Below are 24,154 nucleotides of genomic sequence, written 5' to 3' on the forward strand. Positions count from 1 at the left end.
ACTCAGGGCCATAGTTCTACTTGGTCATTGGATCACTTCACTAAACTTTGCTATCAAGTGTACATGCACATTTTTACATTTCAGTTTATTCATTCAATGCTAAGAATTTTCAGCAGTTGATCTATTTCTGCACATCATACCATTAGCTGAGTGAGACTAGGCAAGGTAATTAATTTTGGATGGGTGTTCTCCAACATGGGATTAATGATCTAGGTTGTCTTAGGCAATCCAATCAGCCCATGTCATTCATTGCCAGGTAGAGAAATCCTTGCTAGTTAAAGGTTTTTCTCAAGTGTTTTCTTTTCCTAGCACTCAAGATTTGCTATGCTCCAGTACATTTCACACATTAAAAATAGCAACTAGTCTTGGTGTCAGCAAGCCCATGTTTTCTCTCCCTTATTTAAAAAAAAAATGTTGGGTATTCTATAAAGTGATAAAGTTTTAATGAAGATATAATTATGGGAAAAAAATTGTTTTATTGAAGATAAAATTATTGAACAAGAACAAAGTCGGGAAGAAAAGAAGTGTTAACAACAAATGTGTATTCCAACAAGTTGAAACATTTTTGACAATACGTGTTGATAGTGAAAACTGCATGGAACCATTGATAATTCAATAATTGTACTTGGATTGGAGTTCATATGTAGCCAGGTGAAGAAATGACTTAGTCATCACTGCTTTCACAATACCAAATGTGGTAGGGCATAGACCTTTAAAGAACATTTACTGTAGCTATTTTATGAATGGTTGCCTTTGCAATCAACTTACATAGAAATTCAAAACCAAACAAAAAGCATTATTAAACTATTTTTCATTTACAACACTTTATAAAGCTAAACTCTAATATCTCAAAGAGATAAATTCTTTTTCTTAACTAATGTCTCAATTAAACAAAGATTGAATAATTAGATTTTATTGTAAAGTCGACAATGTTTTATAGTTGATTTTCTCAACTTGACACTTAAAAAAAAATCATATTCTCCAAACATGGAGATATCAAGAAACAGAACATATCATCTTAAAGTATCTAGACCAAGTTCATAGAATCCAATACAGTATTGAGTTATTTTATTTTTGCAATGGCCAAAAGTGGCTTTGTAAAAATTATGAATAGTTAAAATGGTATAAACTTTGCTAAAACCAGCTAATTGTAGACACCTGGGGTCAACCACCCACTTAAGACTTAACCATAACCCTTAATGACTTGCCATTTTCAACTGCTTAAAATTGCACATGTCTGCATATATCTAAAGGATTAGAAAATATTGGTCTCCAAAGAACTAGAGGCAGTTCTATTCCAGAAGGAGATGCATAGGGCCTGAAAGAAAGATGTTAAAGAGCCAATAACAGCATCTGTCAATGAATATTTTATTGAATTTGTGCTAGTGCCTATTTTGAGTCACCAACTACTTTTGTGATAAGTATATTGACTGTTTTTCTCCATTATGGACTCTTACAAAGGTTATCAAAATATTTTCCTGTCTATTTGGGGTTGGTATTTATAACTTATGGGAAACACTGCATTTAGCTAAAATAATTGGTTTATATAAAAACAAACTTGCAAAAAAAAAAAATTAAAGTAACTAAAATATTTACTTAATTTAAAAAGTGCATACACCAAAAGTGAAAATTGAACCACACACACACGATATATCAAAAGTGAAAGACATTTATTTACATATTTATAAAAATAAACTCTTTCAAAAGTCTATATAGAATGAAATGAATTTTGTAGATGGTAAGTTCATACATGATTAATAATGTGGCTAAAAAAAATGGATTGATGGAATAAGTTGTGATTAGTTTAGGTTGGAGTTCAGCCATGTTCATCAAGACAATTCATTAACTACAACAAACAGCATTTGGAAATAGTAGTTGGCATTTTCCACTGGATCTATTAAGTACTCGTACTCAATATTACAATGTACAATACAGAAAGCTGTAGTTTGGCAAATGGCCAACCAGTAGGCCTGATCATTACATATTACAATTTATAACATAATAGACATAAGAAATTTAAATATATATATATAAAAGAACATTTATAAGAAAAGAATATATAAGAAATATATATATATATATATATATCACCAGGGAAAAAAACCCACTGCAAAATAAATAAATATAAAACAAAAAAAAACAACAATTTTTTAAAGTTACAAGTGAAAAGATGAAGATGTTTTAAATCTGTGCACGAGTCTATAAATTATGTGTTTCTTTTGGACAGACAATGGCAAACTTTGAAACACACGTTACTAACACAGTGGAAACATTTGACCACTCTTCAATAGCCAATGTGTGACCAAAGGAGGGGGGAGGGATCTTTTGTTGGGAATTTTTTTAAGAACTAACAAGTAACAATCGATTCATGTTTTGTTTGGTACAATAAATAATTAACAATAATTCTGTCCTGAAGGGTCTCTAGATTTATTGAGATACTAATGATGTTACTCTAATCAACAGTTTGCTATAAATATCACGGCTATATTTTGTGTCTGTTCTTGTATCTTTATGTTTTCTTGAGTTGAGGGGTCCCTAACCTAGGACGCGCATTCTGATATTGGTCCAACCAATGTTAAATAGAATTTTAGTTTGATCTTCTTGTTTGATTGTTAAAGCAATAAAAAAAAAAACACATCAACTTAGACTTGTATATCTATGCATTTGTAGTGTAGCATACGAGCAATATAAGGAACTAATTTAATGGAGCTTTGAGTCTCTTAAAGCACTCCTTTCCTCTGAGTTTTAGTTGGGTTTTCTTTTCTTGCAGTTTATTCTCAGATAATAAAACTAGATTACGGAACGCGTAATTCCGGTGCATAGTCATTCCCCTTAGTATTCATACTTTGTAATACGCACGGAGTAAGGGCCTACTTTCGTCTAAATGCTCCCGGGTTCGAATCAAACCCCGTCCGTCGCCAGCCCCCCCCCCCCTTTTTTTTTCCCCGTCTTACTGGGTGATTTGGGCTAGAATATAATAACCTTGAAATCTGAAGAAACATCCGAAACATGTAAAACGAAGTATGTAAAAAATGATAATTTGACATTAGGAATAAAACAAATAACAAATCGTATTCTGTTTTAATGTATAACGGATTCTAGCCAATAGCTATGTTATAACACTGCATGCTGTAGTGTAAACTATGAACATAAAACGATACTCCCTTAACCTTTCGAAAAAAAAAAAAAAAAAACACTTTCCCAAACATGTTCCAATTTGTTTTTTAAATCCTCTGTGCCAATGTCAGAATGCATAAAAAATCGCCAATCTGTGTCTAGCAAAGGTGGCTTATAACAAAGAGTTTGTCAGACATAATAAAAAGGAATGCCAGTTTTCACCAATGTAAAGACAGAGAATGAACTGTAATTTATGAAGCCTACATAAAATTAGGCTTCAACAGTCTCAGAATAACAGAAACCAGGTACTAGTGACCAAGCAAACTACTGCCAATGTTTAACAGCGAGATCTGAATGTTTGAAAACAATTCTTCAACCTTTCTCATTATTATTTCTAAAAGTTTTAGAACTAGTACATGCATGTCTAATTCACGCGTACATTAGGCTGTGAGACATTGTCTAGTAACGAGGTTCCATAATGTCTCCTAGGTCTCACACATCAGCGGTGTTCTGACAGTTTGAGGGGGGGGGGGTTCACGTAGGTTAACTTTAGTTCTGCCGCTTTGAATGGTGTTCAATAGGTCGCTTTGATCCTAAAATTCTGACACCTTATTGTATGTTCGTGGAGGATGCCTCTTATCTCCAAACTTAGAACTTGTTCGGATGTTTTAATTACCTTTGTATAGCGCAACTTTTATGATCATAGCATGCTCAATGCGCTAAGGTCTAATCTCTATTTTGGACCAGTGGTGGGAGGAGGTTTCCGTGCTGCCTTTAGGCGCTCAGCAAACACAACTAGAGCCGGGATACGACACAAATAAGTTCACCAAATAAGTTTTAAGTGGGAAGCATGACCTGTGCTAGTTCATCTCGAAGTGGAGAGCATGACCTGTGCTAGTTCATCTCGAAGTGGGAAGCATGACCTGTGCTAGTTCATCTCGAAGTGGAGAGCATGACCTGTGCTAGTTCATCTCGAAGTGGGAAGCATGACCTGTGCTAGTTCATCTCGAAGTGGAGAGCATGACCTGTGCTAGTTAATCTCGAAGTGGGAAGCATAGTTCATTTCGAAGTGGAAAGCATGACCTGTGCTAGTTCATCTCGAAGTGGGAAGCATGACCTGTGCTAGTTCATCTCGAAGTGGGAAGCATGACCTGTGCTAGTTCATCTCGAAGTGGGAAGCATGACCTGTGCTAGTTCATCTCGAAGTGGGAAGCATGACCTGTGCTAGTTCATTTCGAAGTGGAAAGCATGACCTGTGCTAGTTCATCTCGAAGTGGAAAGCATGACCTGTGCTAGTTCATCTCGAAGTGGAAAGCATGACCTGTGCTAGTTCATCTCGAAGTGGAAAGCATGACCTGTGCTAGTTCATCTCGAAGTGGAAAGCATGACCTGTGCTAGTTCATCTCGAAGTGGAAAGCATGACCTGTGCTAGTTCATCTCGAAGTGGGAAGCATGACCTGTGCTAGTTCATCTGTTGCAATGTCTCGTGAGAAAGATCTTTAGGACTGAGAGAAACCGCTGAAGAAATGTTTGGATAGAATACAAAGTGATCAGTTCGAGATAGAGCCAAGTGGAAAGAACACGACGAGTCTAGAGCACATCCGCACATCACGTGACTTATGAATGAAAGAAGAAGAGTGCCGATCAAAACAATGTCATAGGAAACCAACAGGTAGACACGGAAGTCAAAATAGCAGATGTCTGTAAGCCAGTCAGATACAGGTCTATTGATATGTTTATTCTTGTGAAATCATACGACTAAGAGGATTTACATACGTAGAGATTTATATCCATCTATGTGACCAGCACATTATTTATAGACAGATTAAAAACATTAAAATATTAAAGGATACACGGTGTGCTTTAAAAAAAAATTATAGTCGTTCTACAAGCTCTTCATACAAGTTGGCCTCCTAGTGCCTCCTAGTACCTCCTAGTGCCTCCTAGTACCTCCTAGTGCCTCCTAGTACCTACCTCCAAATGAAATTGAAGCAAAATTGACAGTTCTTTAAGACTGCTAACAATAAATAACTTAAAACGTTCTGCAATTGGATGGCTTCAACCTGCAGGCCGTAGACCCTACAGAAATGTTTGGCTCTAATGCCATGAAGTTTAACATTCTGGATTCATCTCAGCCTGAATTCTTTTTTTGTTTGTTTCCAAAGATCTTTCAACTAAAGTAAAGAAAGATGGCTACACTAGGAGGTATTTTAGTTTGAAGTGATTTGAATGCTGTGACGCACAAACATGCCGTGTTTTTTACTATAAAGACAAGACGCGGCGCCAGCCTATGGCGGCAAATTGAAAACAAAAAGAAAATTGGGGGGGGGGGGGTGAGGGAGAATAATATAGTAGCAAAAAAAAAATAAAAAAAAAAACAAATAAGAGAAACAGATAAAGACAAATGTCCATACTTTTACCATTGATTGGATCTGTACAGATCCTTTACTTGCTTGAGATTAATGTCGAATTAGCAGATTAGATAAGCCTACTTTGTATAACAAAGAATTATTTTTTTTGCTTACTTTTTTGTGAAGCTCATACGGTATGAGAATGAGTAGATTCGATCCAAAGGTGCAGAGATTGTGATGAAATATTCCATTTATATAGGTCTAATATATGCGGTATATATATATTTATATAATTTATTACAATTTAATAAATAATGTATATTTAAAAAAACAAACAATAAAAAGCTTGGTTGGGGGGATCCTGTATGTACATTGTATGCCAAGAATCAGGTCAACAAAAAAACAAACGACCCTGTGGTTAACACTGTATGTACATGCTCATTTCTTTAGAGATGAACACTATTACCTGCACCTGTACAGCTGACAGAAAACTTACACAGATATTGGCAGAAATCCGATGCTTGCAATTCTCGACAATTTCCATTGGTCAGTTTAAGTCACATGTTTAATTTATGCTAGACTCCAAGTTAGTTTTGTTTTGTTTAGACCTTATTTATTTCCTTTTTTTCACACCAATTAGCTTGTATCTAGTGAAATCCTTATACATGAAGAGTATGCTTCTGAAATAACTCAGTTGGTAGATTCTTGTACATATTAGATAATATGTAATTATCATAATGCACTCTACTTTCAAAATAATATTTTAAATTTTTCTGAATACCATTTCCGAAGAAAACCTCACTTAATGCAGGAAGTGGTAACACCGGTGTGACACAGTCTCAATGAAATTTAATAGTACCACCTTTTTTACCATCAATTGTAGTTATTAATTTTTGTTTAAATCATCGACTGATGAAAAATGAGCTGCTTCTTCCAATGTTAAGTAGTTCAAAGGTCACTACAGGACGCTCATTGATTCTCCTCTATTCTAAGTTTGTATAGGTCATGCTGACTATGGCAAGTAGTTCAAAGGTCACTACAGTACGCTCATTGATTCTCCTCTATTCTAAGTTTGTATAGGTCATGCTGACTATGGCAAGTGAATGGATCAAAAGGCTCGAAGGCACCAGCAGCAACAATACATAACCAGATGTTAAATACTCAATGATAATACGAGGACGCCCCTGGAACGGGCTGCCTGTGATCGAAACATTTACATCAGGGATATGAAGGTCACGTTGACACTTTCGTCTCAAGGAACCAGGCCGTGATTGGCGTGGAAGAGTTCTTCTTGCACCCTCCTGACAGCACTCCCGGAGACCTTGCCAGGCATGTGTCGGGTGAAAAGTTCTGCCAGACCCGGCACATCCTCACGATCTAATCCGTGTGCAAATCTGAAGAGAAGAAAAAAAGTGTCTTGGTATTTTGGTCAGTTAGGGATAAAGAAATCAATACACAAGAAACGTTTGTATTCCAGAGTTAGTGTTCCTTGGCAGCATGCTGATTTAGTCGGGAGATAGGTCTAGGGTTAAAGTAGTTTCCGTGTAACAAACACACACATATAAACATACACAAACACACAGATATATATAAACACATATATAAACACAATCATGCGCGCACACACACACACATAACTAAGGTATTAAACAGTTGTATTATTCAATCATTTTCATTTGTAATAAGTATTTTCTTTAAATATTACACACACACATACCACTCATACATACAAACATATATATATATATATATATATATATATATATATATATATATATATATATATATCGGAAAGACCCAAGCTGAATTCATTTTATATATTTACAGTATACACTATTTTGTTTGCTACTAGAAACTTATTCTGCTTTAAAGGCATTTATGTTATTAAGAACACTAGTCGACCGGCGGCGTAGCATGCGCCACTGTTTTGCAGGGCCGTCTTAGACCACTGCAACTTATGCGACCGCATTGGGCCCCGCACTTTCCTACGACCCGCGCTAATTCTAGGTGTAGACATGATGAAATTAAACCATTTTATAACTTAAAACAGATTTCCCGCGCCCTCCTGTCGATTTACCAGAAGCTCCTGGAAATCTCCCGAAATTACAAAATATACGAAAAAGTCCTTAAAATATACGAAATATATAGAAAAAAATGTAATTTTGGGGTGTCATTCATTATGGAAAACGCCAATCCTACGCGCGATTAAAAAAAAAAAAACGGCATTATCCTGTAATTTTGGAATCTGGTGAAAGAAGCTTCTCGCGCCTCAAACTAATGACAATTCTCGTAGATAGATAGAAACATTTGGTAATTCTTGCTATTGAGCGTGATCTATGTAGGAAATATAATTTGTATGATATACTGTATGACTTCGCTACAAGCAGGCTGCTCGTAAAGTAGTTCTGTACGTAGTAAAAAATGAATAAAATGCAAAGACGAATGTATTTTCTAATACAAACTCTTAATTTTCACTTATTATCCGTATCCCTACTAAAAATGGGCCCCGCGAATTCCGTTTCACACAAGGCCCCACAATGGTTAAGTCTAGCCCTGCTATATAGTGACGGATGAATACAGAGTAGATTACTTGTTCTCCTCCCACCCCCTCTTTTTTTCGCCGCTAAAACTACGTGGGGTAGAAATAAAAAAGAGTGATCTTTTCATGACTTCATGGTCACAACGGTTAAGTCCGGCCCTGCTATTTTGAGATGGGTGAATACTACTTGGTCCCCCCCCCCTATTTTTTTTCATAGGGTAACTCTAGTCCGACTTGCAGAAATAAAAGAGGGATATTTCCTTTACTTATTGTCTAAACTCTAAAATTATATAGATAGATAGATAGTGCAACCCTCGTGTAATAACACAATACGTTAAACACAACGAGTATTTTATTTCATCTAGTCCAACTATTTTATTACACCTTATATGTCAATATATCACATAAACCTACTGATAGTCAGTCTAATATAATGCATTTTCCCACGTATGAAACTTTACCTTATTCACTGACTGGAGCTTTACGAAAACAAAGCTTTATTATTACTGGAGTCTATAACATGCATTAACAATTTTTTTAATCATTATTATTGGACAGGAAATTGTTTTTGAAAAGCTACAATGAAATTTGACTATCTCACTGACCTAGATATGCACTCCTCCGTAAACTGACATAGACATAACAATCTGGAAACGTGACGCTGCTGTGGTGGGTGAGGCAGCACCTGTCTGACTAGCTTGACCAGATAAGGTGCACTCATCATTACCGTCAGGCGCTCCGAGATGGACATCTGAAACACAAACATAAAAGTTCACAATTTCACATACATCGTTTTCGCTCAGTTCTGTACAGAAATACAGTTCACTTGTTTGTTTGACATGTTTCGGATGTTCCTTCAGAATCAAAGATAACTGCATCCTAACCCAAACCACACAGGCAGTTACATTTAATGTCATAGAATAAATAGAAAGAGACATATTTTCACACACACATTTCCCTAAGACAGACAAATAAAGTTCCTACTATTACGAGGTTTGTGTGTGTGTGTGTGTGTGTTGGCTGATGTAATTTTAATCATGATTGACGAGACGTGACAATATTTAAATAAAAAGGGAAAGCCTTATGAGAGAGACGGAGACAGGAGTGAATATTAAATCTTTTAACATTTTGTGGGCTTATGAATATTTCTACCAGGGCCGACCTTAAGTCATTGGAGGCCCTAGGTGATGGGAATTTGGTGGCTCCCAAATGAAAATTAAAAATAAACATTGAAAAAATAAAATTACGCCATTTATTAAAAACATATCTGTATCTATAAGGAAATCAATCAATATGTTTTCGACACTTCCTGTATTGCTCATTTAAGATGACCATAAGCTTAGATCTTTCCAATTAAAGCCGATATGCTGACTCTACTCTGCATCGCTTGAAAATACATCTTCAGTGACCGTGTTCTGGACTTTTCCCGACTCGTTGACCACGTTTTCTAAAACCATCCGCTTTTCATTTGCCTTTTGATGCACCATACTCGAAATAACGTCTCGACATTTTCCTCAAAAGCTCTTCTAGCATTGGTAGTCTAACAAGTACATCTCAACTTTTGTTAATAAACTTTGAGTCATGGTAAAAGTTTAGTGCAGTCTAGCAGAAATATAACAAAAGAGCTTTGCTATTTTTGAGATTTGCTTAAGTTTCACTGTATTCTTCTCTAAAAAATTGTTTTAGCCCTAAGCCTGTAAATATTTGTAACTAAAAATTAGTTTATTTGTAAAAGATGATTCAGAGATTTTGTCAAAACATGTGTGACAATACATAGCATTACAAGATCTGGTTTAGTTTTCTACATCGCAACAAACTAATTCAATACCTACCCTGATGAGGTAATTCTAGATCTACATCAAACATCCCTATTCAATGCCTACCCTGCTGAGGTAATTCTAAAGCTACATCAAACATCCCTATTCAATGCCTACCCTGCCGAGGTAATTCTAGATCTACATCAAACATCCCTATTCAATACCTACCCTGCTGAGGTAATTCTAAAGCTACATCAAACATCCCTATTCAATACATACCCTGCTGAGGTAATTCTAAAGCTACATCAAACATCCCTATTCAATACATACCCTGTTGAGGTAATTCTAGATCTATATCAAACATCCCTATTCAATACATACCCTGCTGAGGTAATTCTAGATCTACATCAAACATCCCTATTCAATACCTACCCTGCTGAGGTAATTCTAAAGCTACATCAAACATCCCTATTCAATACATACCCTGCTGAGGTAATTCTAGATCTACATCAAACATCCCTATTCAATACCTACCCTGCTGAGGTAATTCTAAAGCTACATCAAACATCCCTATTCAATGCCTACCCTGCTGAGGTAATTCTAGATCTGCACCAAACATCCCTATTCAATACCTACACCGCTGAGGTAATTCTAGATCTATATCAAACATCCCTATTCAATACCTACCCTGCTGAGGTAATTCTAAAGCTACATCAAACATCCCTATTCAATACCTACCCTGCTGAGGTAATTCTAGATCTATATCAAACATCCCTATTCAATACCTACCCTGCTGAGGTAATTCTAAAGCTACATCAAACATCCCTATTCAATGCCTACCCTGCTGAGGTAATTCTAGATCTATACCAAACATCCCTATTCAATACCTACCCTGCTGAGGTAATTCTAGATCTACACCAAACATCCCTATTCAATACCTACCCTGCTGAGGTAATTCTAAAGCTACATCAAACATCCCTATTCAATGCCTACCCTGCTGAGGTAATTCTAGATCTGCACCAAACATCCCTATTCAATACCTACACTGCTGAGGTAATTCTAGATCTATAACAAACATCCCTATTCAATACCTACCCTGCTGAGGTAATTCTAGATCTATATCAAACATCCCTATTCAATACCTACCCTGCTGAGGTAATTCTAGATCTATATCAAACATCCCTATTCAATACCTACCCTGCTGAGGTAATTCTAAAGCTACATCAAACATCCCTATTCAATGCCTACCCTGCTGAGGTAATTCTAGATCTGCACCAAACATCCCTATTCAATACATACCCTGCTGAGGCAATTCTAGATCTATACCAAACATCCCTATTCAATACCTACCCTGCTGAGGTAATTCTAGATCTTCACCAAACATCCCTATTCAATACCTACCCTGCTGAGGTAATTCTCATCTCTGGTGTAGAAAGTGATTAATTTTAAGAGTTTCTCCCAGTCGTCTTCCATGCACGTGAACAGCAGAAGATCAACACTCCTCTGGGGAACCAAATCAAGATTCATTCATACTTGAATTCATATAAAGTCAAGTCTATTAGAGGCTACTAAATATTAATTTGTCTGTATTAACACATCATTGCTTATCTGATTTCTGCATATTACTATTATAAATGCCTTTAAAAGAGTGATTATTAAGTCACTAGCCATTCGACTTCTCAAAACAAATTAGTTTTATTAAACGCATTATGATTGCACATTGATTCAAGAAGTTTTTAGTTTTTTTTACAGCAGACGATCTAATAATGCTTTTGTGTATGTGTGGATTAGTGTTAATTAAGAGCCTTGTTATAAAAACAAAATGGTGAAAGTTCAGCTAAATTAGAAAAAATATATTTCTAAGTACTTTATCCAGTAGGATTTATCTTATCTTATCTTTTGAAATGTAGGCATTACTTCAAAAAAGATGATTACATCCTAAGCGTGTTCCTAGGTCAAACTAGTCATGCATGTTAATCAATAAATTAAATTCTGCCAAGTCATTTGTTTTCCATTGCAACTGCTTCTATTACATGAAGTAATGAAAATTAAAATGAAAAAGTTTGTTTGGAAATCTATTTTCAAAATCTAAAAAAAAATATTTCAAAACGACAAATGTAAAACATTAAAAACAACACGTTCTCTCCAAAAATGTGTTCATTCTGTCAGGGTGGATGTATTGACGCCACTGGGAGGATGTAGAGCCATTGAAAATAAAAACGGACGGTAAGAAGTTGTCAACAATTAATTTTTTTTTTCTGATCGAACTTACAAGCTCATTGTTATGGAGTGTGTGTGTGTTTGTAGTGTGTATTCTATGGTGACGGTAGGAAGAGGTTAGCTATGCAGTGTGAATGATGCAAGATATGCGGCACTGTCGTCAGCGGTCTTACGTAGGACAGATGACTTCAGAATGCCAGAGTGTAAAGACGTATTTTTGTAGTGAGTTAGATAGTATTTAAAATATCATTTTGTATTATTACTAAAAGCTACTACATTTATTTATTTCATCTCAAGTTAAAATTTGTCTATATTGTAATAAAAGTTATATTAAGTATTGTTCTCAAAAAAGTTATTCACATTATTTCAAAGTTTACAAGTTAAATATATAATAAGCATACAGCGGTTTAGTTGTCTACCAGCAGTTTGGTGCTACGGTCAACGACCGCCAACAACACTCATTATTGTTGGGCGTCACAATCTCCTCATCCCAATAGACAAAAGTGCGCCCTCTTCAATGGTTAATCTTAAGTGTAGGCTGTAGGCTACATTATTTCAAAACGTAAGTCTATTGATCTATAACTAGGCCACCACTTAGGTCTATTGATCTAGAAAGTAGGTCAGCACTCAGTTCTATTGATCTTAAAAGTAGGTCAACACTAATTATGTCTGTTGATCTAAAGAAGTGGTTCCCAAACTCTTTTGCCTCGTAGACCCCTTGTCATGTTTTCTGGTTTTCGGTAGATCCTTGCTTAACTTATACTTCCTTTTTGCTAATTCTATTTTTACAAACTAATTCCTAACTGTAGTGAGTTGAAGAGTGAAAAAGTAATTTAAAGCTACATTTTTAAGTTATAGAAATCTTATCTTTTGTTATTGATAAAATTCAAATGTACACCAATTTAAATAACCATTAATATGTATTATTGAAATCACCAAACACACTCTGGAAATGTTTTTTTTTTAAATAGGCTCATGTCCCCCCCCCCCCCCATTCATGCTCCGTTCCTACGGATATTATGTTTCATAGGAATTAGTTTTTCTGTCAAGTAGTCCTTCAAACATTAAATATTAATTCATTAATTTGTCTTAAGTATCGTTGTAAAAGTTCTCTCGTAGAGCAGTTTCTCACGTATTTCTTGATCTTTCACGTCTGGCTCTAATATTGGATCCGCGTAACTCTTTTCACTAACAAAAGAAGGGGCGAAGGCGAGTAACTGGCGCCCAAACCAACAAAACCACTTCAACAGCTGGTGAAATCAAATGTTTTATCCAAAGTGGTTTTTTTTTCGTATTTGGCTAGAAAGTAGTAGAGTAAAGAGATCTTGTAAGACGCTCACAAAATCTTCTCTACCTGATATTGAAGAAATATTTTGTAGTTCTATTCTGAACTTTATCTTTGAGTGTTTGTAAGTTTTTCACATCTTTATAAATTTTATCAGAGTGGCCTCGTCTCAAATAATCCTCCGGTATAATTAGTTACATATCGTCATAAAAATTCACTTAGCAACCGCTTGTTTGACAAGGAAGGAATGGATCCCGATTTTAAATAATCAACGCTGTAGAATCTATATTTCTTTTTGTTAAACATTAGTTACACGTAGACAAAATTAAGTGTTAAATTAAATACATTTTTTTCATTTAAATCAGTGATTCCCAAAGTGGTCTATATAGACCCCCAGGGGTCTACGAAGACTTCAAAGGGGTCTACGAAAGGGAAAAATTAAATTGGGGGTCTATGAGATGTCCACGGGGGTCTATGATCATGGATTTCATTAAGCAGGTCGTTACTTTAATTTTCAGATCCCATTAATGTAATTATTTCAATTAGCCCCTCAGATTTGTACCTGAGGTAATCCTATAAATATTTATCCTGCTAATGAAGCAAAAAACTGTTCTATTTAATTTCAAAATTATTTAAATAGCTTAATTTTGTCTACATGTAACTAATGTTTAACAAAAAGAAATAGGTTTTTCCAGCCGTGGAAGTAGTTTAAAAAACTGTTTTACGCAACCCTACTTCTGATATTATTTAAGCAACAATGCAGTTCAAAAGCTTCTTATGTATTTCTTTGTAAACGACATTTACAGTTTGGGATCAGCGGCATACCAGGCTCTCACAGGGTGTAACGCTGTGTGCTGCAAACTGCCTAAGAAACGCCGGCTCCTTATTTTTCCTCAGGGTTGATCCACGAAACCTTTCCCATGTTTTGGTAAGCTGCAAGGCAGCAGAGGTTTGAATTCAGTTTTCCATCTGCTAGGTAGGCTGCAAGCGAAGGCTAATGAGCACTGGTTTAGTCGACTATTACTTGCCTTCGCCCCTTCTCCTGATAGTGAAAACAGTTCCGCGGACCCAATATTTGAGCCAGACGTGAAATATCAAGAAATACACGAGAAACTGCTCTTTGCGAAAACATTTACAATGATACTTAAGGCTAATTAATAAATTAATTATTATATAATGTTTAAGGACTACTTCAGAGAACATCAAATTCTTATATGAAACATAATATCCATAGAAATTGATGATGAACCGGCAAATATATATATATAATTATATATATTGTTATTTTATTGATTTAAATTTGAATTTTTATCAATAAAAAAGATAGAGCTCTCTTACTTCAAATGTAGCTTTAAATTACTTATTCATACTTCGACTCACATCAGTTAGAAATAAGTTTCAAAAAAATGGAGTAGGTAAATTTGCAAAAAATGCAATATAAGTTAATCAGTTGGGGGGGGGGGGTCTACCGTAGCTCAGAAAACATGGTAAGGGGGTCTACGAGACAAAAAAGTTTGGAAACCACTGATTTAAATCGTATATTTCAAGGACTAACTAATGTACAAATCATATATTAGTTTAGGAAATAATTAAATTAACGGGGTGTGAAAATTAAAGTCACGACCTGCTTAAATGAAATCCATTATCGAAGACCCCCTTGGACATTTCAGAGACCCACAATTTATTTTTTTTCACTTTCGTAGACTCCTTGGAAGTTTTCGTAGACCCTTGGGGGTCTATATATAGACCACTTTGGGAATCGCTGATCTAGAGATTAAGTCAACACTTAGGTCCTTGAACTAGAGATAAAGTCAACACTTAAGTCTATTGATCTAGAAATAAATTCAACACTTAGGTCTATTGATCTAAAGATAAAGTCAACACTTAGGTCTATTGATCTAAAGATAAAGTCAACACTTAGGTCTATTGATCTAAAGATAAAGTCAACACTTAGGTCCATTGATCTAGAAATAAAGTCTACACTTAGGTCTATTGATCTAGAAATAAAGTCTACACTTAGGTCTATTGATCTAAAGATAAAGTCAACACTTAGGTCTATTGATCTAAAGATAAAGTCAACACTTAGGTCTATTGATCTAAAGATAAAGTCAACACTTAGGTCTATTGATCTAAAGATAAAGTCAACACTTAGGTCTATTGATCTAGAAATAAAGTCTACACTTAGGTCTATTGATCTAGAAATAAAGTCAACACTTAGGTCTATTGATCTAAAGATAAAGTCAACACTTAGGTCTATTGATCTAAAGATAAAGTCAACACTTAGGTCTATTGATCTAGAAATAAAGTCTACACTTAGGTCTATTGATCTAGAAATAAAGTCTACACTTAGGTCTATTGATCTAAAGATAAAGTCAACACTTAGGTCTATTGATCTAAAGATAAAGTTAACACTTAGGTCTATTGATCTAAAGATAAAGTCAACACTTAGGTCTATTGATCTAAAGATAAAGTCAACACTTAGGTCTATTGATCTAGAAATAAAGTCTACACTTAGGTCTATTGATCTAGAAATAAAGTCAACACTTAGGTCTATTGATCTAAAGATAAAGTCAACACTTAGGTCTATTGATCTAGAAATAAATTCAACACTTAGGTCTATTGATCTAAAGATAAAATATACACTTAGGTCTATTGATCTAGAAATAAAGTCTACACTTAGGTCTATTGATCTAAAGATAAAGTCAACACTTAGGTCTATTGATGTAGAAATAAAGTTAACACTTTGGTCTATTGATCAAAAGCTAAAGTAAACACTTAGGTCTAAAGATCTAGTAACCAGGACAATTAACACTTAGGTCTATTGATCAAATACTTACCACGCAATCTGTAGCATCGAAGTAAACAAAATATATCTGACAAAGAGTTAAAGAACAAAAACTGTATTTCTATTGTGGAAACAAAAAATGAGCATTTTGAAAGTTTGGGCATTTTGTGCTTCCATTTTCTTTTAGCAATGATAGTGTGCGTGTGACGGAGAGAGAGAGAGAGAGAGAGAGAGAGAGAGAGAGAGAGAGAAAGAGAGAAAGATTCTGCTTATGCAAACCAGTGGATTAGAAAAAAATCGTGTAAAAGGAACGAGACGAGATAGAAAGAGAGAGAAAAAAACTGATATCGGCTTAAAAGAGATTTATTTTACTCTGACTAAGCCTAACTTTCTTTCTTCATAAAAAAATTTATTTTAAAAAATAATGTTCTATTACATTTACTCACCTAGGAAAATCCATGAAAGTATCAAATTAAAATATCCATTTCTAAAAGGAAGGGTAAACAATCGTGTAGTTTTATAAAGCCTACTACCAGTTGTTGAGGTTGTTATTTCATTTTTATTTTCAGATCTGGTCTGAATCCAAACAATGTACAGGATGTAGTAGCAGAGAACGAGATAGAGAAAACTTGAGAGACATAATGATGGAAACCAAGTGGATTAGACAAATGATTCTATAATACTGTAGACTTCCAATACTAGAAGTTATTAGACTAAACTTCATAGACTACAGCTTTTTAAACCAAACTTTATAGTTTAGTAAAACTACTAATTAGTCACTAAACTAGACTTCATAGACAAGAACTTATGTCACGAAACGTCATAGACTAGAATTTCATAAAACGAGGATTCTATGTTCCAGCGTTGACAGTTGAGTTTTTAAAAAGGCTGACTTTCATAATTTGTTAAAATGAAATCCCGAATGGCCTGGATGCTTGAATAATTACTTTTTTGAAAAAAAAACCGACTTTGTCAATGTTAATTATGTTGAAGAGAAGAAAATTTGAAGAGATAACCTCAGGATGAGCTGTCCAGAAATTAAATGTCACAAGGGCACAAGCAAAAGGTTAATTAGAAGTTAGCCTACATAAACAAAACAGACTGAGAAATGCAGTTAATCGTAGACCATGTGAAGATATAGAACACTAATACAACATCTTTATTGTTTTGTCAAGATATAGATTTATGTTGTTGGTGTCAGTATTATCTCTGATGAGAGTTTCACTGATACTTTGTTTGACTTGGAGAATGTTCACTTGAAATATTTCGTCTTAGGGAGAAAGTAGACAAAGTAATGTTCTTCTTTCAGACCTTGCGATCTATAGGGCAGATAATGGAAAGGTCATCTATTTCTATGGCCAGAGGTTTACCAGGGTGGCATGTAGCCAGCACAACGACCACCGCCTTTACTTTCCCCAACTATTGCCAGGCACCCATAAGAGACCGGGACCGCAGTTGGGAAGCAAAGCTTTACCGCCCAGCCTCGGTTAGGGAGAATGGATCCTGTTTAATTTTAATCTTGAATTACTTTACTACCCATAGCCCATTCGTTTTTATTCATATTGGTTTTTAGTTGTGTAACTGATAGAGCGAACATCTAATGTTTCCTTCATTTAAGGTTATCAGACTTCCGGCAAAAGGAGGACATTACATTCATTTAATAGTTTGTGTAAAACGTCCGGCTTTTACAGCAATATGAACTGCATTTAATCCGTCAATGGAATTCACTAGAGAAAGAGAACATCTTTTTGACAACCTATTTTATAAACGGGGGTTCATTTAGTCAACAATGTTGGAGATAATTTGTTTCAGATCTCCACGAAATCCGTAACCTTTTCTAATGTCAACGTTGAAAGAGTGTCTCCCTGATATAAAGACATACTGAAAGAGTGTTTCCCTGATATAAAGACATACTGAAAGAGTGTTTCACTGATATAAAGACATACTGAAAGAGTGTTTCGCTGATATAAAGACATACTGAAAGAGTGTTTCGCTGATATAAAGACATACTGAAAGAGTGTTTCGCTGATATAAAGACATACTGAAAGAGTGTTTCGCTGATATAAAGACATACTGAAAGAGTGTTTCCCTGATATAAAGACATACTGAAAGAGTGTTTCCCTGATATAAAGACATACTGAAAGAGTGTTTCCCTGATATAAAGACATACTGAAAGAGTGTTTCGCTGATATAAAGACATACTGAAAGAGTGTTTCCCTGATATAAAGACATACTAGGGAAATAGCCTCTCTTGGGGACTCACCTTATATTCTTCCCACTAACTAGGCTTACAAGGAGAACAAAATGTGATGGAATTCCGCAGGTATATTTGTGCAAATGATGAACTTCGAAAAGTCACTTTGTCTGAGAACTAGAGCAGCCTTGGGTTTGCTTAAATGTTTTTATCAAATAGATTGAAATGCTAGTTTTATCTCTTCTTTTATCAAAGTTTATCTTCTTTCTTGTACTCTACTGTTTCCCTATTCATGTTATTTTGTGCTACAAACACTAGAGTTTAGACATTTAGGTTCTGCAGTTCTATAAAAAAAAAGGCACAAAAATTATAATAAGCCTTTTAAAATACACAGCTTATCAACACTATAGAGCAGATCTACAAAAATACTAGATTATTAAGGTCTCCCTGCGTTGATGCAGATCTCTAACAGTAGGAAATAAAATAATAGTTATCTTTTAAATGGTTGCCTTCCAAGTTGTAATTTCCACGAATCCAAACCTCTCTAAAAAAACAAAGAACTTTAATTAACCTGTCACTTTGACAGGAACATGGAGTATAAAAAAAAAACAACTTTAAAAATAATTAAATTAATAAAAAATAAAGGGAAACAAATGCAGCAAAAACTATCGTTGAAAGGATACAGCGAAAATATTGGCGCGAACATGGGCAGCCGTAACAAAGAGTGGTCTCCCTTGGAAGTACAAGGCTTGATTCACGTCCACGCAGTTTTGTACTAGCAGACGAACAATCTGTAGGAAAAGGGAGAATATCTTATCTTCTTATCTTATACGTTACAGACGTTACTTTAAAAAATAAGATAATTACGAATACAAACTAAATATAGATCTACTACTAAGAAAACCGTTTTTAGGTTTTACAAGAAATACAAAATCTAGAATTCAAATGAATAAACAGTATTTTTGATTCTGTAGGCCTACTTTCACATACTATTAGTATAGCATATAAATGTATAAGTTATAAAGGATTTAGGTAGATTGTCGATGCTATCGATCTGAAACTCTTATATTCTATGAAACGTATTCCTATTTAGATGTAAAACTGAGCGCTTCAGTCGAGTATTTGAATTTCACATATATTATGTCAACAGAAAATTCTCAGATTTCTAAATTGTAATATCCTTTAAAATTTCCTGATAATAGTTTATCGAGAAAAACAATTCTTGTTGTTTTTTTAATTCTTTACGTTGTTAAAGCACTTTTAGCCTTAAGATAATCTCTTATATTTTTTTATAGCGCTAAAGTGCTCTGGAAACAAAGTACAGAGAGCAGTAGGCATCAAAAGTGTAAAATAAATCCAGATAAAGAACTCCCATGATAGAGAGAGGTAGAGAGAGAGAGAGGCAGAGAGAGGGACGGAGAGAGAAGAAATAAAACTACATTAAACACACGAACACTTACACATTAAAGACAGACAAGACAAAAACAACTTAATAACAACTCTGTGAGAAAAAAAAGCATTTGCCCAATCAAAACAGCTAATGAACATCACGTGTAGTATCTGTGTATCTTTTGGAGAACTAGGAACTATTTTTAGTCAAACTCCCCCTCCTCACAAGATTAAGTCATCGATCAGATAAATGCGACAATAACAGGCGGATTATGGGCCCTGAAGATTTGTGTACAACAGACTGATTCAATGGATTTTGCTATTTTGCAACATTTTATTCAATATGGACTGGCGCCATGTTTTATAAGTTGGATTTAGAGGCGGGGCATGAGTACATATTTTTTAACCCAGAAAACCTGCACCACATAATTTTTTAGTATTCTTTTTTTTTCAAAAGCCCCCAAGGAATGGTCATTTCAAATTCGCCCCCCCCCCCCCTTTTCCGAATGATTTTATTGTTGTTTCACCAGCATCAACTTTTTTATCAAATTCATTTTTCGTCATTCTCCAAACTTAGTTTGAATACACCAAACAGATCCGCCAAGACCAAGTACATTAGCAGTTCACTTAAGGTTTAACACCAAACAGATCCGACAAGACCAAGTACACTAGCAGTTCATTTAAGGTTTAACACCAAACAGATCCACCAAGACCAAGTACACTAGCAGTTCATTTAAGGTTTACACCAAACAGATCCACCAAGACCAAGTACACTAGCAATAAGGTTTAACACCAAACAGATCCGCCAAGACCAAGTACACTAGCAGTTCACTTAAGGTTTAACACCAAACAGATCCGCCAAGACCAAGTACACTAGCAGTTCACTTAAGGTTTAACACCAAACAGATCCACCAAGACCAAGTACACTAGCAGTTCACTTAAGGTTTAACACCAAACAGATCCACCAAGACCAAGTACACTAGCAGTTCACTTAAGGTTTAACACCAAACAGATCCGCCAAGACCAAGTACACTAGCAGTTCACTTAAGGTTTAACACCAAACAGATCCGCCAAGACCAAGTACACTAGCAGTTCACTTAAGTTTAACACCAAACAGATCCGCCAAGACCAAGTACACTAGCAGTTCACTTAAGGTTTAACACCAAACAGATCCACCAAGACCAAGTACACTAGCAGTTCACTTAAGGTTTAACACCAAACAGATCCACCAAGACCAAGTACACTAGCAGTTCACTTAAGGTTTAACACCAAACAGATCCACCAAGACCAAGTACACTAGCAGTTCACTTAAGGTTTAACACCAAACAGATCCACCAAGACCAAGTACACTAGCAGTTCACTTAAGGTTTAACACCAAACAGATCCACCAAGACCAAGTACACTAGCAGTTCACTTAAGGTTTAACACCAAACAGATCCACCAAGACCAAGTACACTAGCAGTTCACTTAAGGTTTAAATAAAATGGAAAGTGGGAAATTCCAAATACAAACCTTGCTTCATCACTTCTGAACTAGTCAGGACTAACAAACAAACATACAAACAAAAAATAACTTTTTTGAACAGGACAGCAAAGATGAACTCTTATGGACACATCTTTATGCGGCCAGTACGCAAACATTAACTGTGGACAAATAGGCCACCATTTATATTTGTTGTCTTCGCGGGGAAGTTTATAATCTTTGGATTTGAAAAGAACACAAAGTGGTCTCTCCCGTTTCATGTAATAGTATGGACATGCTCGGTGATGCACCCACCTTGGTCAGCCAGTAAGCACGCCTCCACTTGATGAGATAGCCAGCAGCCACTAGCCCCAGGGGAAACAGGAATACAGCCAGACGGACAGGCAGGGCAACTGTAAGACGAAAAGATTAGAGAGAACAAGTTAATTTACAGACTAATGTTATTTACATACCAGCTCAGAATATGTTCATATGGAATGCACCTTAGCACAGTGTACCATAGTATTACGATGTTTGCGAGTTTCATTTTGTATTGTATTGTACGGACAATTGTAAGAGTTAGATCCCTTGTGTTGGTGTTCCGGTTCCAACAGTGAACCATTGTGTTTTTTTTACAAAGTTTAAATCAACTCACTCCATCTGTCTGTCTGTCTGATACAAATTATGAGTACCTTATTTTTCTCACTTCCCAGTCTCGAATCCAATTGAAAGTTTGTGCACAATTATTTCCAACAAAACACGAATCAATAACAAAAAAATTACCAATTAATTAATTAATTAATTAGTAGTAAATAATTAATTTTGTTTCATGTAAAAAGGGAAATAAATCTTTGAGTATTCATATATGGCTGTAAATGTATGGTTCTTTCCCTTATATAACATTCATTTTTTTTTACAGCTTTTTAAAAATATTTTACTTGTTTGTGTTTAATTAACAATCATGTTAACAAGTTTATAATACAGAATATTTGCTATCTACCGGGTTCTACCGACTTCATTTTGTTTTATTTCATCTTTTTTAAGTTTTATTCTTCGTTCTACAATAACTGCTAGCAAACTTGAATAAGTTATACATCATCCCTCGTATTTCCATTCCTTCTATTACCTCACACATTCTACATAGTCAGTATGGTCAAAAGTTGGAACAAGTACTAAATTGTTTTTTTTTTTTTTAATTTTTAAAATTAACTTTTGCAAATAGTAATATAACCGCATAGCTAAGCGTCGCACCTATAACGTAAATGTCCAGGGTTTGATTCCCATGAAGGCCTTTTTTCCGACAACTAAAATATAAATGTTTCGTTAGCTACGTTCTTTTGAAAATAAACTAGGAATCGATGAAAACAAAATTAGATCGCTTAATTCCATCCCACACTTAGATAACTTTAATTTGTTTACTTACACTTAGATAACTTTAATTTGTTTACCTACACTTAGATAACTTTAATTTGTTTACTTACACTTAGATAACTTTAATTTGTTTACTTACACTTAGATAACTTTAATTTGTTTACTTACACTTAGATAACTTTAATTTGTTTACCTACACTTAGATAACTTTAATTTGTTTACCTACACTTAGATAACTTTAATTTGTTTACCTACACTTAGATAACTTTAATTTGTTTACTTACACTTAGATAACTTTAATTTGTTTACCTACACTTAGATAACTTTAATTTGTTTACCTACACTTAGATAACTTTAATTTGTTTACTTACACTTAGATAACTTTAATTTGTTTACTTACACTTAGATAACTTTAATTTGTTTACCTACACTTAGATAACTTTAATTTGTTTACCTACACTTAGATAACTTTAATTTGTTTACTTACACTTAGATAACTTTAATTTGTTTACTTACACTTAGATAACTTTAATTTGTTTACTTACACTTAGATAACTTTAATTTGTTTACTGATTTTTTTGTTTGTTCTGTCTAACATTATTATTTTCTAGAGTAACTTCCATTTTTTTTGAAGATATCTTTCTAATTTTGAAAATATTTTCCTGCCAGCATGCATTTGATTTAAAAAGCAATATTGCTTTTTTTTTTTTTATTTTGTGAGGAATGCGGCTGTGGTAAAATTATGCATGAAAGAAATGAAGGCTTCAAGTTGTGAATACAGGAGATAAACTGAATCTATTTTTTAGTTATGCAGATAAAGATGAATCCTCAGCAGAGCCGGGCAGTTTAGCTAGTAAGCTTTTTAAAAATTGATACATGCTATACACAGGCCCGCAGCAAAGCAGAGAATGAATACGAAGGAATTAAAAACCTAATGGAAGAGGATGACACGATTTATTTGAATAGAATCTCGATTTAAAATATCACTTTTTTTTTCTCTTTGTGTTCGAGATTCAATCTAGATCTAGGATATGAAAAAAAAAAAGCACGGGTCAATACTGGACTACTTTTTTTAAATGCCTTTTTCCTAACCCGGAAACACGACGCAATAAAAGCTAGTCCTTAAAATTGGTGTAGCCAAGTTCAAGGTGACGGCCAGCGAGCAGATGATTCTATGGAACGGATGGAGGACAAGCCTTGGTGTCTTCATAAGCAATTCATTTTTATTTGTCCACAGATTTGGGAGAGCTCTGTCCAAGAGCGCTGTTCAAATAAAGTCCGGCTGTTCTGATATTTGAACAGATTCCACTGTTGTTGTTACACTTCGCTCATCTATCCGCTTGTTCCAACCCTACCCCCTCCCCTTACCAAAATGCTTTTCTCCCCAAATCTAGTATCTTCCCGTCTGTTCATATGAAAATCACGGGCGATACAAGTAATATTATAATCGATACAATTCTGACTCTAGTCTGGGTTTGAATTGAGGATCTCATCTTGCTTTCAATATATAAGCATTCCAAAGAGCTCTACGCATATTTCGCATCTAGACAGACATACAGAGCAAACAACAAATGCTTTATGTTATGTAAATGCATTAAGATATACAAAAAAGGTCCACAGACAAAACTATGGTAGACAAATGATAGTTCCATGGATTATCCAACACTTGGCTCAACAATGGTACA

The 24,154-nt window shown here is 34.9% G+C and overlaps 1 protein-coding gene across 4 annotated transcripts in view; it reads right to left on the bottom strand.

Moving 5' to 3' along the window:
- Nucleotides 1-456: 456 nt before the first annotated feature.
- LOC106066613 (uncharacterized) overlaps nt 457-24,154 on the bottom strand; it is a 188,279-nt gene continuing 164,581 nt past the window's right edge. For 3 of the 4 annotated variants that reach the window (XR_008778244.1, XR_008778246.1, XR_008778245.1), the window contains 7 exons: nt 21,414-21,511; nt 18,932-19,039; nt 16,107-16,142; nt 11,166-11,267; nt 8,613-8,758; nt 5,092-6,862; nt 457-5,047 (listed from right to left, as the gene is read on the bottom strand). Coding sequence is in view for 1 of the 4 variants with exons in the window: in XM_056031276.1 (XP_055887251.1) it covers nt 6,721-6,862; nt 8,613-8,758; nt 11,166-11,267; nt 16,107-16,142; nt 18,932-19,039; nt 21,414-21,511 (632 nt within the window). In the remaining 3 variants the exon portion in view is untranslated. Of the gene's footprint in view, nt 6,863-8,612; nt 8,759-11,165; nt 11,268-16,106; nt 16,143-18,931; nt 19,040-21,413; nt 21,512-24,154 lie in introns of all 4 variants that reach the window. The other variant, XM_056031276.1, reaches the window with a different exon arrangement.

This window comes from Biomphalaria glabrata, chromosome 5, assembly GCF_947242115.1.
Source record: "Biomphalaria glabrata chromosome 5, xgBioGlab47.1, whole genome shotgun sequence".
Taxonomy (NCBI): domain Eukaryota; kingdom Metazoa; phylum Mollusca; class Gastropoda; family Planorbidae; genus Biomphalaria; species Biomphalaria glabrata.